This window comes from Sinocyclocheilus grahami, unplaced genomic scaffold (genome assembly GCF_001515645.1).
Source record: "Sinocyclocheilus grahami isolate Dianchi unplaced genomic scaffold, SAMN03320097.WGS_v1.1 scaffold65.1, whole genome shotgun sequence".
Lineage (NCBI taxonomy): Eukaryota > Metazoa > Chordata > Actinopteri > Cypriniformes > Cyprinidae > Sinocyclocheilus > Sinocyclocheilus grahami.
Genome location: NW_015505244.1, coordinates 909958 through 924134, shown reverse-complemented (window position 1 = coordinate 924134; position 14177 = coordinate 909958). Strand labels below are relative to the sequence as shown.

Here is a 14177-nt window from a genome sequence, read left to right as displayed (position 1 = left end):
GGAGCACATCAGCACTATTATGGAAATATGTCAGAGGTGTGTCTGCATCTGTATCTGCACTGATGGAAAATAGATAGAATAAGGAAACAGTGGGCCGGTTTGTGTACCGCACGGTATGTGACACTGTGTGAACATTGTGTGCTGTGAATGACATCTTGGTATTCAAATAAAATGAGAGATATGAATGGGAAAGAGATCCAAACAGGACCTTTCTATTATAGTAGTTCAAAACACAAGAGTTGCTTGAGATGAGTGTGTGAAAGACACCTCATTTGCACTTGTCTCTAAAATAGATGATGATTTCAACTTTTCTAGAACTCATGAACATGGCGTTAAGTAGATTTTCAGAATTGTAAGTGAATCTAATCAAGCAACAGTCTATTTAAATCATATTTTAGTGCTGTTTTGTAGGGCAAATTGCTCATACTTAATGATTTGAACGAACTGTGTGACTTATGGTTTTCACGATAAAACTGGCGAAAACTTTCTTAGACTTTTAAGGAACCGAGTCTAGACGGTGTTGTTTAGCTTGAAGATGGGCTGTTTTGACATTGTACAGTAAGCAAACAACTAGAACACTGTTGAACCATTGAAAAAACACCATACTGCTAAAGAAACACCCTAGCAACTGCATAGCAACGTGCTATAAAAACACCCAGAATACCATAGAATCTGCATCGAATTGTGCTAAAAGCCACCCTTGAACACCCTAAAACTGCACAGCAATAAGCTAAAAGAACCCCCAGAATACCCAAGCATCACACATTAGAATGCACTAAAGACCACTCAGAACACCTTATAAATTCATATCAACACCCCGACAACACCCTATAGGTTTGTGGCAGTGAGTTTTGCATGGGTAAATGCCACACACATTTTCTTTATAATACGTCAGTTTCTGGGTTGGTGATGCTGCTGTAACAAATAAATGGAAAAAGTTAATGTTTTGGTTTAATTTTCTTCTCATCAGGTCGTTTAAGTTGACAGTCATCCAGCTGCTTCAGCATCTCTGAAGATCCAGTCACAGCATAGCATAAACTTGTTTGTTTCTTCCAGATGATGAGGAGGCACTCACCTCCATAATGAAGGACCTGGCTGCTTTACGCTTCTGTTACCAGCTCAAGAGCAACAACAGCAACAAGCCCAAGAGCAGAACCCCTTCCTATAGACAGGTAATTACCCACAGTGCACCACTCAGCAGCAGCTTGGCATGTGCAAAGCTGTGTTTTCAAAAGCAACTAGTCAGAAAGTTGTCTGAACAATCCATTGACTAATAAGTCTTAAAGTAACCTGAATAATTTTGTTGAAGCACAAAACACACTGTTGGAATTATTGTTAAATTAAGTTTAGGAATACAATGGTGCAAGACACTCAACAAAACATCACGGTTGTGACATATTTGCTAAAGATGTCCATTCATTCATCCATTTATAAATTGTATATTAATGAACTGCAAAGCTAAATAAACAAATAAATAAAAAAACAAACGATTGCAATAATAATAATAATAACATAAACAGGATTATTATAGTAAACTAAATATGAGACTAAAATTAAAACCGTTAAAAAAAATGTCTTTACTTGAAATAAAATAAACGTTAACTGAAATAAAATCTAAAACATTTTCAGCTGAAAAGACATTTCAATTTCTTTTATTGTTTTATTTTATTTAATGAAAATGAACTGCAGGCGATAATATTAAAATAATGTTATAAAATATTATGTTTATTTATTTATAAGTTTTATTAATGTTTTTATTGCCCTGATTGCTTGATTTATTTATGTATTTACTTATTTATTTATAATAATGAACTGCAAAACAGAAATTCAGAAAAACAACAATGTAAAACCTTTCAATAGCACTAGCTCACTATTTTTTTGAGGTAACCTTCAACCTGACCTGATATAATCCCAGCCAGAGTTGCATTGTTAGTGATACAGTTTTAAACAGGATACAGCTGAGAGAGGCACTACTGTTAACATTTAACATCCGCTCCGTGTGTACTGTACAGCTTAAAACACCAGTATCCTTGTAGTTTTCTTTCATTGCCTGAATTCTCACTACAATGCTGTCACTCCACACCGGACGCCAGTCAGACCTCAAGATAAATGGCTGATAAATGGCTGGCATGCACTCTGTGTACACACACACACACACACACTCTCTTTTTGTTTCCGTCTAACTCGCTCTTGGTTGCTCTTTCTCACACTTCCACCTCTCATTTATTTGTCACGTACACCAAATGCCAGAAGCAACTTTCCCAAATAAGTAACCAAATAGGGCTGGGCGGTATGACGGTATATATCGTTACCACGGTATAAATTGAAAAAATCTCATGTTATTGTTTTACTTCAATCAGTTTATAATATCTAGATATTTTATATTGAAATATTCCATTCATAATAAATTACATTTGCTTCCTTTTAATTTTGTAGGATACTGTTAATACTTGTTATATTGTTTAAATGTATTACCTGGTATCTGCTTATTATGCTGCGTTTAAGGAGCTTGTTTTGCTCTTTTTGTAATAATTGGCAACCCTTCACCTGGAGCTTTAATCAAGAGAGGGAAGAGTTCAGTGTTGACTAGGAGAGCAGCAGTATGCAAACTGAACATTAGCTACTGTTAGTGCTGACTAAGTAGTTTAAATTATACACACCTTATAACCGCGTCATTATTTGACTTATGTACATTCGCTTTAGCAAGCAGGTTGTTCATTACCACTCCAACCGCTTGCGTGTCCACATTGAATGTGATTCTCGTGTAAAAATTAACTGTACATAAGAGGCGGAAAGATGCCGATAACTATACATTATTTAAGGCTATTTCTATTAATTATGACACTGATATAGAGCTGTTGTAGTCAACTAAACTTAATTCATAACGCTTCCTCCGTTGTGAGTCTGTGCCTTCCTCTAAACTGTCCGGCTGCTGCACTGCTCTCGCGGTTGACTGCTTACGCTCATCTTTCTTTTAATCTGTTTTTGTTGGGATGCTCTAAACATTTTTAGCATCATGTTTACCATCTTACTGTGGGAATGTTGATATAAGTCCTAAAGGAAATGCAGTAGACCAGGTTTTGCGGAAAGCATTTTGAATAATATGTAAATGTTTGGGGGTTTTATTCAGTAAGTGACCTTTTTTTTTTAAATGCAACCGTTGACCTCGAATGATGACACTTATATTCTCAGTAAATTTCTCTCTCTGCCTACCTCTAACTGTCATTGATCACTTTTTAACAAATTTTTAATAAACAAATAATTTTGAAATGTCAATAGTTTTCTTTTGTGTTTTAAGAATTTATTAACAGATTTTCAAATAATTATAATGTAGGTTGCATCACAGAATCAAATAATCCTGAAAAAAGTATCACAGGTTCCAAAAAAATATTAAGCAGCAGAACTGTTTCCAATATATTAATGATTTCTGAAGGATCATGTGACACTGAAGACTGGATAAATAATACTGAAAATTCCGCTTTGACTCACAGAAATAAATTACATTTTAAAGTATATTAAAATAGAAAACCATTATTTTAAATTGCAATAATATTTCACAATATTTCTGTATTTATGATCAAATAAATGCAGCCTTGATGAGCAGAAGAGACTTCAATAAAAAAATCTTTCTGATCCCAAACTTTTGAATGGCAGTGTATAAATACACACACATACGTTTATATATTTAAGAAATAAATGTACTATTTATATTTATATATAATATAAATCATATATAATTATGAATATATACACACATGTAAATATTTATTACATTTATACATGCATGTGTGTGTATTTATATAATATATACATAAAAATATTCACAGTACACACATTATTTTGGATACGATTAATCCCGATTAATCAATTTGACAGCACTAGTTTATTTGCCGTGTTTTAGCGCGTTATTACGGGAAGAGCCAAGAGCTCATCCACAACAGGAGTTACACATTCTGACTAGCACATAACTTAGTTCGAGTTCACTTGCATATACAGTATAAGTTGTAATATTATGTTTATGATGTATAAAAATCTGATTCTCATATGACCCAATTAACCCCCTAACAAAGCGCTTCAGTTTACCAGTGTTCATTGATTCTTCAGCTACAGCGCACGCAGCTCAAACAGCAGTGCTGCTGTTTAATAGTGGAATCAATTTAAGATGTTTCTTTTTCAAAATCATTGATGCATTATGCCACTTTTCTTTTGATCTTATATGGTTTAATTAAAATAATTTCATTATTGTTCGTGCGGAGGCTATTTCGTTTTATTTATCCATGGCACATGCATTTTGATTATTTACGTGTAAGTAATGTTGTGCAATGACTTGTTAGCATTAAGCATTATTTTATCTATGTGTAAGGCAATCTTTTTTTTTGTGCTAAATTAATTTTAAAACTTACACTGGTTCAAACTAGGCTGCTGTTCTGTGTATGTTTGATTTATGTTGAAGTGTTTGGGACATGGCTTTTAATGGTGAGACTTTTTTGTAATCAGGCTCTCAAAAATGACTTAAAAATTTGGATTTAGATTTATCGGCCAACATATCTTTTATCAGCTTTCAAATATAAAGAATCGTATCGGCCAAAATGTTCATATCGGTGCATTTATAATTTTAATTATGTATTAATTTATAAATTAATACAAATAAAAATATTAATAATGTGCTCATTTGGGGCATACAGTGATTTATGATTTAAAAGTATTTGGCTTACATGTTGCGCAGTTGGGATGATTGTAACTCTCTAACTTATTGTATTACATTCAACATTATGATTTATTCTTTCTCAGTAGGGGTGTGCCATATCATACCATCCACAATAATACCGGTATCAATTTTTGCATGATAAAAAAGTGCCATATCGGGATATCAATGATATAGCGACGCGATGACGTATGGCGCATTTACGTTCCCTAGTGCGCACAACAACATCACAAACCCAATAGGTGTGTTCGACTTGAGGCAGCACTGCGCAGACTGATCGATTGGTGTATGACATCAAAGTATTGCAAGAGCAGTTTTAGAGCATATTCGAGCACACACTCTTACCGTCAAAAATAGGCGAGACGCCTAATCTTTAACGAAACGGCACACTTCTTAAACGTGCTGCGGCACGGCTGGTGTAAAGCATATAGCTCTGGTGGCCGCGTCGGAGCCGCAGAAGCGTGCAGTGTAAATAAAGAGTAAGTCACTCTCGCAGGAATTTTGATGCCATACACTGATCGGTCTGCTTCAATCGCGGATGACTTCACTGATTCTCAAATCACTATATAGTATCTGGCAATTGAGTGCAGTATATCAGTAAAGAGTAAACTAAATTAAAGTGAAGATCTGTTTGCAGTGCAGTCCGTGAGCGGTGCAGAAGCAGCAGCACGGGCTTATTGTGCTTTCACATAAGACGCATTTGGGTGCACTATGATTCGCGGCTGTTTGAAATGGGCCGGGTATTTGCTAAATGACATGGCGTGCAAGAACGTACATGTAAGCTTTTAAAAGCTGCGAAGCTGTATTTTTGAATATTTTTATTAAAATGATATATAAATATTATAATATAATTTCAAAATGAAATAAATAAAAAAATGCATTAAAAATAATATATAATATACAATATTTATCTTTGAAATTCTTTTCATATTTAAATTTTGGTGGTTCAAAATGAATACAAATGTATTTTGTATTTTTAATACAAATGTTTATTGCATTATTTCTAATAAAAATATATAATTTTTTATGCTATTGTTTTACTGGTTTAATACAAAGAATATAAGTACTGAAGAAGAAAAACAACTTTAAGCAACCAAGAAAAACTATGACATGACGTCTTACAGTTGTACACCATGTAGTATAGGGCTCGACAATAAGGACTGCCCGATGGCCCGGGGCAAGCGTGAAAGACGTTCGGGACATTAGACGGATTTGTCACTTTCCCGATCGGGCCACTGCAGCATCGTCACGACAAATACATACAAATAGTGTATTTTTGTAGGGCTATTAAGAGTTTTTTTTGTTTTTTTTTACCAATCCAAATAATGTTTAATCTTAGAAAGCTATTATTATCAGAGGACACATGAGCTTAACGGTTAGCAGATCAATGAATGAGAGGGCAGCGTTAACAGAGTTGCCCATATACCACACCTTGTTACAACACAGTAGGGCTATTGCAGACAGAAACAATACTGTACTACATCGATGTTTCCTGTCAGCTCGATTTTTGAGTGGACTTTGCTGTTCCGATGAGCATGAACGGTATATGAATGGAGCACTCACATGGGCCGCGAGCGACTGAGCAGAGCACACACGCGCATAGAGCGGGATAACGCACACACAGAGTGGGATAATACCATACAGTCTATGGATAATACACACACGCACACATAAGTGAATCCTGAGCGGTGAACTCATTTTCGACTATATTTAGTCATAATTTTCGTTGACGAAAGCAACACTAGTCCTGAGAGAAGTCACACTTTGGTCTTAAAGATCCCCATAGGTCCGCCGTCTGTGTGAAATGCCTCGGTGGGTTATGTCACAGGACGTTGGTGCAGTGTCACACACTGCATTTAAGGTGACAGGCAGCCGGGTGTGCTGCTTTCACAGCTCTAATTGGCTGCTGTGGCACAAAATCTTTGTGTTTAACTCTCTTCTGTTCTGCCTCGGATTTAAGCAGAGATGTATGAGGAAGACTAGTGCAGTAGTGGATAAATCAATGAAAGGAATTGGGTGGCTGTTGAAAACAGCATCCCACCTTTAATCAGAATAGCCATTCGCCTTCATGTCACGTCGTTTTACTTTAGGAAAAAAGTTTTTATTTCCAAGGACCCCCAAATATATTAAATATAAAGGTGTACAGACCCATTCATACTCATGATAAAAACAAATTTTTGACTTTGTAATCATATTGTATTAACTTATTAAGCAAATGGTTAAAATATTAACTGAATATTTATTTTGCATATCTTTTACATAAGGAATTAGCATACAAAATTTTCTCCACTTACTGTTACAATATTATAAAAACATTTTCTGTTCAATTCAAATTTATTTGTGTAGTATTTTTCCCAATAAATATCATTCCAAACGCTTACAAATACATTCTGGTTGCTTTTTTATACATAGCAATTCGGTTACAAGGTTTATTTTTCTCTCTCTCAAGTTTTTCGTATCCACTTACTGTTACAATATTATAAAAACATTTTCTGTTCAATTCAAATTTATTTGTGTAGTATTTTTCCCAATAAATATCATTCCAAACTCGCAAGCAGAGGTAAACGCTTACAAATACATTCTGGTTGCTTTTTTATACATAGCAATTCGGTTACAAGGTTTATTTTTCTCTCTCTCAAGTTTTTCGTTACCCCCCAGTATCCCCTCGTGGCCCCCCTGACTTGCTTTAAATGGACTTTGTTTTTAAGGAAGCTTAACATCTTGGCATTTCCTTAACTGGCCAGGACTCTGTATATATCCATTCTCTCATGCACAGTATTTCTTCACTAAGAGCAAAAATTAAAACGAGGGACAAATTAGTATTAAAATCTGTCTGTATATTATTGTTTGAGTAAACAATGATATCAGTGAATCTTAATAAACCAGCCTGGCCAGATGGTGGTACTTCCATCCACTCTCATGAATATGCATAAGTTTTTTTTCCCGACTATCCAAATTGCACTATGCACTGGCTTATATACATGCAGCTTAAAATAAATCAGGTTTTTAATAAGGTACACTACCTTTCAAAAGTTTGGGTCTGAAATATATACTTTTATTAAGGAAAGATGCATACAAATGATCAAAAGTGACAGTAAAGATTTTACATTGTTACAAAAGATTTCCATTTCAAATAAATGCTGTTCTTTTGAACTTTTTGAAAGAATTCTGATAAAAATCACTGTTTCCAGAAATATTTATAGAATATTAAGTAACACAACTGTTTTCAACATTGATAATAATAATAATACAAAAATGTTTCTTCATCAAATCAGCATATTCAATGATTTCTAAAGGATTGTGTGACACTGGAGTAATGATGCTAAACTTTCAGCTTTGCCATCACAGGAGTAAATTACATTTTAAAATACTTTCAAATAGAAATCAACTATTTTGTGATACAATACAGTACTACGATATTACTGTTTTTATGACCCCAACCTTTTGAACGGTAGTGTACAGCAAAATCTATTCAACTATATATTTCCACAACAACATAGTAATATCACTGTGCTTTTTTGTTAGTGCCATTAATGTTGTTTTCATTGCATTACATCAGAAAGTTGTAAAATGTACCTTGCATTAAACTTGTATGCGTATAACTCCATATCTCACAACACACATTATAAATAAACACACTTGCACCTACAGTAATAAAAAACACATCAGAACAGGCATTAGTTAACAGACCAGCCTAGTTGGACACACTCAAAACCGTCTTCCTCTGGCAGCGACTGCAACACCGAGACAGGAAGGAGGAGATCGCCGCGTGCCATGCCAAGCGCGGAGAGATGCGGCCAAACCGAGGAGCTTATCTGTGCACACCGAGTTAGGAAAATCATCTCGTACTCTACATCCTGCATTTCTCCGGCCTTCCACTATGATTTTCTTCCATCACTATCTCCCTCATCGGCTAGTCAGTGTAAACAGAGCCATCGCTCAAAACACAAGCAGCTTCATCTACAGAAAATCTGACTGTTAAACAACATACAGCTGATCTCAAATCAGCATAAAAGCTGGATTTCACCCATGACGGATGTCCCTAGTTGTCCTTATTTAAACTTCTTTAGATGAGAACCAAACAGCTGTCATTAAGTTGGAGATACAAAAACCACTAATTGCTAAAGTCAAAATTTGTTTGTTAAAGTTAAAGATAACAGCTCTCCAGAAGTAGTAGATATGAAGTGCTGTGTATGTGCATGCCAAAATTTGGCTGGTGTGCAAAACTTAAGAGGAAATGGGATTTGTTATTTAAAAGAAATGTAGCAATGATGCATTAAATTGACCAAAAATGACAATAAAAACGAGAAGATTTCCATTTCAAATAAACATTGTTCTTTTGAACTTTCTATTCATCAAAGAATCCTGAAAAAAAGAAAAGAAAATGAAAATGAAAAATGAAATGTTTTCAAAATTGTTGCATAATCTAATTTCTGAATGATGATTTGTATTCTTGTAAACTTTGATACAAAAAACACAAATCGCTAAATTCACAAATAGTTGATTAAAGTTGAAGATAGCGGTTCTTCCAAAGTTTTGTTTTAAGATATTAAGGTAACACTTTATAATAAGTTTCCGTTTGTTAACATTAGTTTACTACATTAGTTACATCTTAATGTTAATTAAAATATTTACTAATACAGTGGTTCCCAACCCTGGTCCTGGAGGCACCCCAGCACTGCATGTTTTGCATGTCTCCTTAATCAAACACACCTGATTCAGGTCATCGGCTCATTAGTAGAGACTCCAAGACCTGAAATTGGTTTCAGAAAGGAGACATGCAAAATGTGCAGTGTTGGGGTGCCAGGGTTGGGAATCGCTGTACTAATACATTATTAAAATCAAATCTTTGATCTGTTAGTATTATTTAATGGATCTGGGCTATTAACTAACAATGAACAGTTGTATTTTTATTAATTCAAGTTTTTAATTAAAGCAAAGATTAATAAATACTGTAACATGTGCATTGCTCATTGCTCCTTAGTGTTAGGTAATGCATTAACTAATGTTAGCTAATGGGACTTTACTGTAAAGTGTTACCGAAAATTGATACTTTTATGTAAAAAGTATTATACTTTTTATAATACTTTTTATTAAATTGATCAAAAGTCACAGAAACATTGTCAAAAAAGATTTCAATGTCAAATAAATGCTGTTCTTTCTATTCTTGTAGACTTTGATACAAAAAAAGTCACAAGTTGTTTATTAAAGATAATGCTTCTTCAAAAGTAATAGATATGAAGTGCTGTGTGTGTGCGGCAAAATTTGGCTGGTATGCTAAACTTTGGAGGAGGAGGGGAAAACATGCTTCCTGCTACTTCCAGCACTGCTCCACTTTTTTTCCTCTTTCCTCTCAGGAAGCGCTCCGTCTGCCTTTGTGTGCGTTGTGATGTGGGCCCCGGTGTTGAAACAGTGGTCCGCTCCGCTTGATTAGGCCAAACACACACTCATGCACATTCAAACTCATCATGCTTGCCTTGCATTAACATCATGCATACACACAAACCAATTTGCACTCAGTTCCTTTTTTCTCTCGCCCCACACGTTGACGCACACTCTAAACATAGCCATGCTTGTTAAATAAACACAGACACGGTTTGTGGTCTATCCTATGAGTGAATACCCCATAAATGACTGTAGAAGTATGGACTCGCACATCAGTGGAGACGCCTTTCCGTATGCTGATTAAGGATTCTGCAACGTCCTTCATCACCTCTGTTGCTATGGCAACGACCCCCAATCTCAGGATGTGACCCATGATTGGACCCACTCCACAGTGTCATGTTTACATATTGTTTATGTGTGGACAGCAAAACTAAATAAAAGGAATGTCCGTTGTACTTCTTGCAGGTGTCTTAAAGTTGTTTTGGTTTGATCAGACTTTTTCTTCTCTTGCTTTAGAATTATTCCATTCCAAAGGCCGCTGAAGTTCAAAGATCTGCTTCAGAAGGTGACAGAGGCCTTCGGCCAGCAAATGGACCTATACTATACTGATAAAGAGGTGGTGCATTGATCTTAGTAACTTATTGACATTTTTTGTAGTGATAGGTCAATATATATCAGCCAGGACAATTAATTGGCCCATATTTAGCCATGTTGGCATTATCTACATCTGTAATAACTGTGCCTGTTGGGCTTGTTAACAAAAATGGTAGTTTGTTTCACTTCCAAAATTTCACTCCATGAATAATAAAGATACTTTTCTGTTTTTCAAATGTCTGTTTAGTGCATTTTTAACAAATATAAGATATACAAAGTTGTAAATAAGTTACAAAATTACATTGATTTTAAAAACTATCATTATTTTATTTTATTATATACAATTTTCAGAGTGGGACAAATTGACAATGTATGATGTATAATGAAGAAATCTTTCATTAAAGCAAAAGTGGGATGTATCAAATACCAAATTTGACTTTTCAATCATATTGTTATTGTTTTTATATGCACTGCTGTTCAAAAGTTGAGGTCAGTAAGATTTTTTTTGTTATATTTATTTGTTTAAGAAATTAATACCTTTTCATCCAGAATGCATTAAATTGATCAAAAGTGAGAGTAAGAACATTAATCATTTTACAAAAAAATTCTTAAAAAAATTATTGTTTTAAATAAATGCTGTATTTTTGAACTTTCTATTCATCAAAGAATCCAGAAACATTTATCAGACTTTCCACAGAAATATTAAGCAGCACAACTGTTTTCAACATTGATAATATGAAATATTTCTTCAACACCAAATCAGCATATTGCAATGATTTCTGAAAAATCACGTGACACTGAAAACTGAAAATAAATGACATAAAAAAAACTGAAATGGGAAACAGGTATTTCAAATCGTAATAATATTTCACAATATTACTATTTGTCAATATTACTAACATAAAAAAAATCCTATTGACCCCAAACCTTCGAATGGCAGTGTAATGAAAATGATTGAGTTAAATTATAAAAGAATGCAAAATGGGAACAGGTCTCAGATTTTTGCACCACAGTGTATATAAATTTTATACTTTCCACCTGACTTTGATCTCAGGATATCGGCTTTGACACTACATATCAATTACTCTTCAGTTACTTGCAATCGGATTAGCGTTTATACTTTGCAGTAAGGATCTGTGCATTTCATTTATGCCTCTTTTTTTAAACTCTGCATTTTATTAATAATCTGTCTGGTTTTAGATGTTGGTGGCTCTGAAGTGTCAGGAGGATTTGGACAGAGCAGTTCAGGGATTGAGCTCCAGCTCTGGAATGAACAACCTACTGAGAGTGATTCTGAAAACACCTCCCAACAACCAAGTGAGTCCAAGCCTAAACAAACCAAAGCCAAAAGCTAAACCCAGATGGAAACCCTAACCTTTACATGAACTAGTTCTCAGACCACCACCTTACAACTTTACCTTTTTAAGACCTTTGTATTATTTAGGTAAAATAAAGAACGCTACATTTGGTTAAATTTACTATTATTATATATTTTGTTACATTACATTACAATTAATTAGCAATATTAATAATTAAGTTATGAATTATAATATTATAATAAGTAATACAAAATATTTTTTAGGAAAATGGAAAAACATTCTGTGTGAAAGAAAAACCTTAATTATGGATATATTCTCTGTATATACATTTCTTAATTTCTTACATAATTTTGCCTCTTAAGTTGTTTAGACGTTTTTATTGGAAAACAAACAACTGTATTTTTCCAGGTTTAGCAGAATTCCTCATATATGTCCACCTCTCCACAGTTCCTTCAGGTGAGCGGCCAAGACAAGCAGAGCGAGATGAGGTCATCCAAGTCCCTGGGAGATCTCAAAGCCTCGGTTCTCAAAGGCTCTGAACGAGTGCGCAAACACTCTACAGGTGCGTCACGCTGGCTCACACACACACACACACACACCCCTAACACACACACAACAGTCAAAACGGCAGTATATAATGGCTTTATCATATGCTTTGTTTGCGCTTTCTCCATCAGGACTGGAGAATGGTATCAAAGAGCTCAGTGAACATCAGGGCTGTTAGAGAAAGCCTGGAAAAATCATTTGGATGTTTTGAATGGCAGAGGAAAGGAAATCATCAGTTTGATACTACTTCCCTGTGCGACTGCATTTACATAATATTTGGCTAGTCGGAAACGGTTAGCTTGAAATGCATATACCAAATAAATGGATTACTTGAACGCACATTCTGGAATATCATTGTGGGTGCTTGTTTACATGTCAGTCATGTAGAATCCTTTTCTCAGAGACGTTACATTAGTATTTTTGTACCTCCTTGTGGATTTAGTACTGTTTTTGCATTCTAGACCAATACGGATACTGTTTTTGAAATGTCTTTATCCGTCAAACATTTTAGTCTGCATGTAAATGCAGTCAATGAAATGCTCGTTTCATCTTGTTGAATGCAAATTCATGCAGGAAACTGATGACAGAAGTCATATTTGACTGATGTAGCTTTTAGGACATTGTGAGGACAGTCAAGGGTATCTCTAATCTGATTCAGGCTCTGTCAGGAGCTGTGTTTTGTAAAGTCATTTCATTGTCAGTCTCAGATCGTAAAGACTAGTGGAACAAGTTTGTAGTGTTTGAAAATGCATCTCTCAAGGCTTTTTGCTCTGTCAGCAGTAGAAGAGTGTAAATTCGCATGCATACACCCATTTGTCATGTCTCTTTCAACATACAAATGCACACCAGTGACACAAAACATGTTTGTTTGTCTGCAGTTTCTTACATAAGTGTTTTAAATCTGGCAGCATGGAATTCATCAGATGGTATTAATTAGATATAGGTCTGATCAGGTCATTAACACATTATTCAGTAGCTAATAAACAGTGAGAGAAGTGAAGTTCATAACATGAATATTATGCAAAACAAGAATATTCTCCAAATAGAGCGTGTATAGAGCAAAACATTTTTCCGAGATAGAGAGCTCAGTGACGCACTCTTTCTCACCATCTCACAGTTTTTTCAGTGTTTGGCACCATCGCTTTGTTTTCACACCTGAGAGCGAGACAGGAGAGAGGAGATAGCTCGCTTCCTGTTGCATACTGAATGATGGAGGATGTAGGTTTTTGCTGGCCGAATGTCAAGGATGTATTTTTACAGATTTCAGTATGTCAGAGCAGTCAGCATTTGTCATCATAATTGGGTGAAGGAGAAATACTTGTGTACTGCCTACACGCATAGCATGTTTTGTATGATGTTGTGCAGTTGGTTAATAAAAATAGCATTTAAAGAGGCTATGTCATGAAAAACTGGATGCTTTTTTAAATACAGAAATGGTCATGGTTATGACATCACATTCATTAGAACATTAACATGACCTCCCTCATTTACTGGGGATATCATCACATATTTAATATTAAACAACTTGGCCCATCCTTATGAATGCCTTTTACTATACCATAACATAGTTCACTTATGTATAGAAGTCTTAAAGGTACAGTAACAAAACAGCCTGTTTTATTCATGGG

At 34.9% G+C, this 14177-nt stretch overlaps 1 protein-coding gene across 1 annotated transcript in view; it reads left to right on the top strand.

The window, feature by feature from the left end:
* Window positions 1–14177, top strand: part of LOC107584944 (mitogen-activated protein kinase kinase kinase 3-like) — a 75087-nt gene that overhangs the window by 38302 nt on the left and 22608 nt on the right. Inside the window, exons 4-9 of the mRNA XM_016271725.1 lie at window positions 1057–1185; window positions 3926–3943; window positions 6796–6802; window positions 10607–10706; window positions 11885–12001; window positions 12451–12565. Of these exons, the coding sequence (XP_016127211.1) occupies window positions 1057–1185; window positions 3926–3943; window positions 6796–6802; window positions 10607–10706; window positions 11885–12001; window positions 12451–12565 (486 nt within the window). The remainder of the gene's footprint in view (window positions 1–1056; window positions 1186–3925; window positions 3944–6795; window positions 6803–10606; window positions 10707–11884; window positions 12002–12450; window positions 12566–14177) is intronic.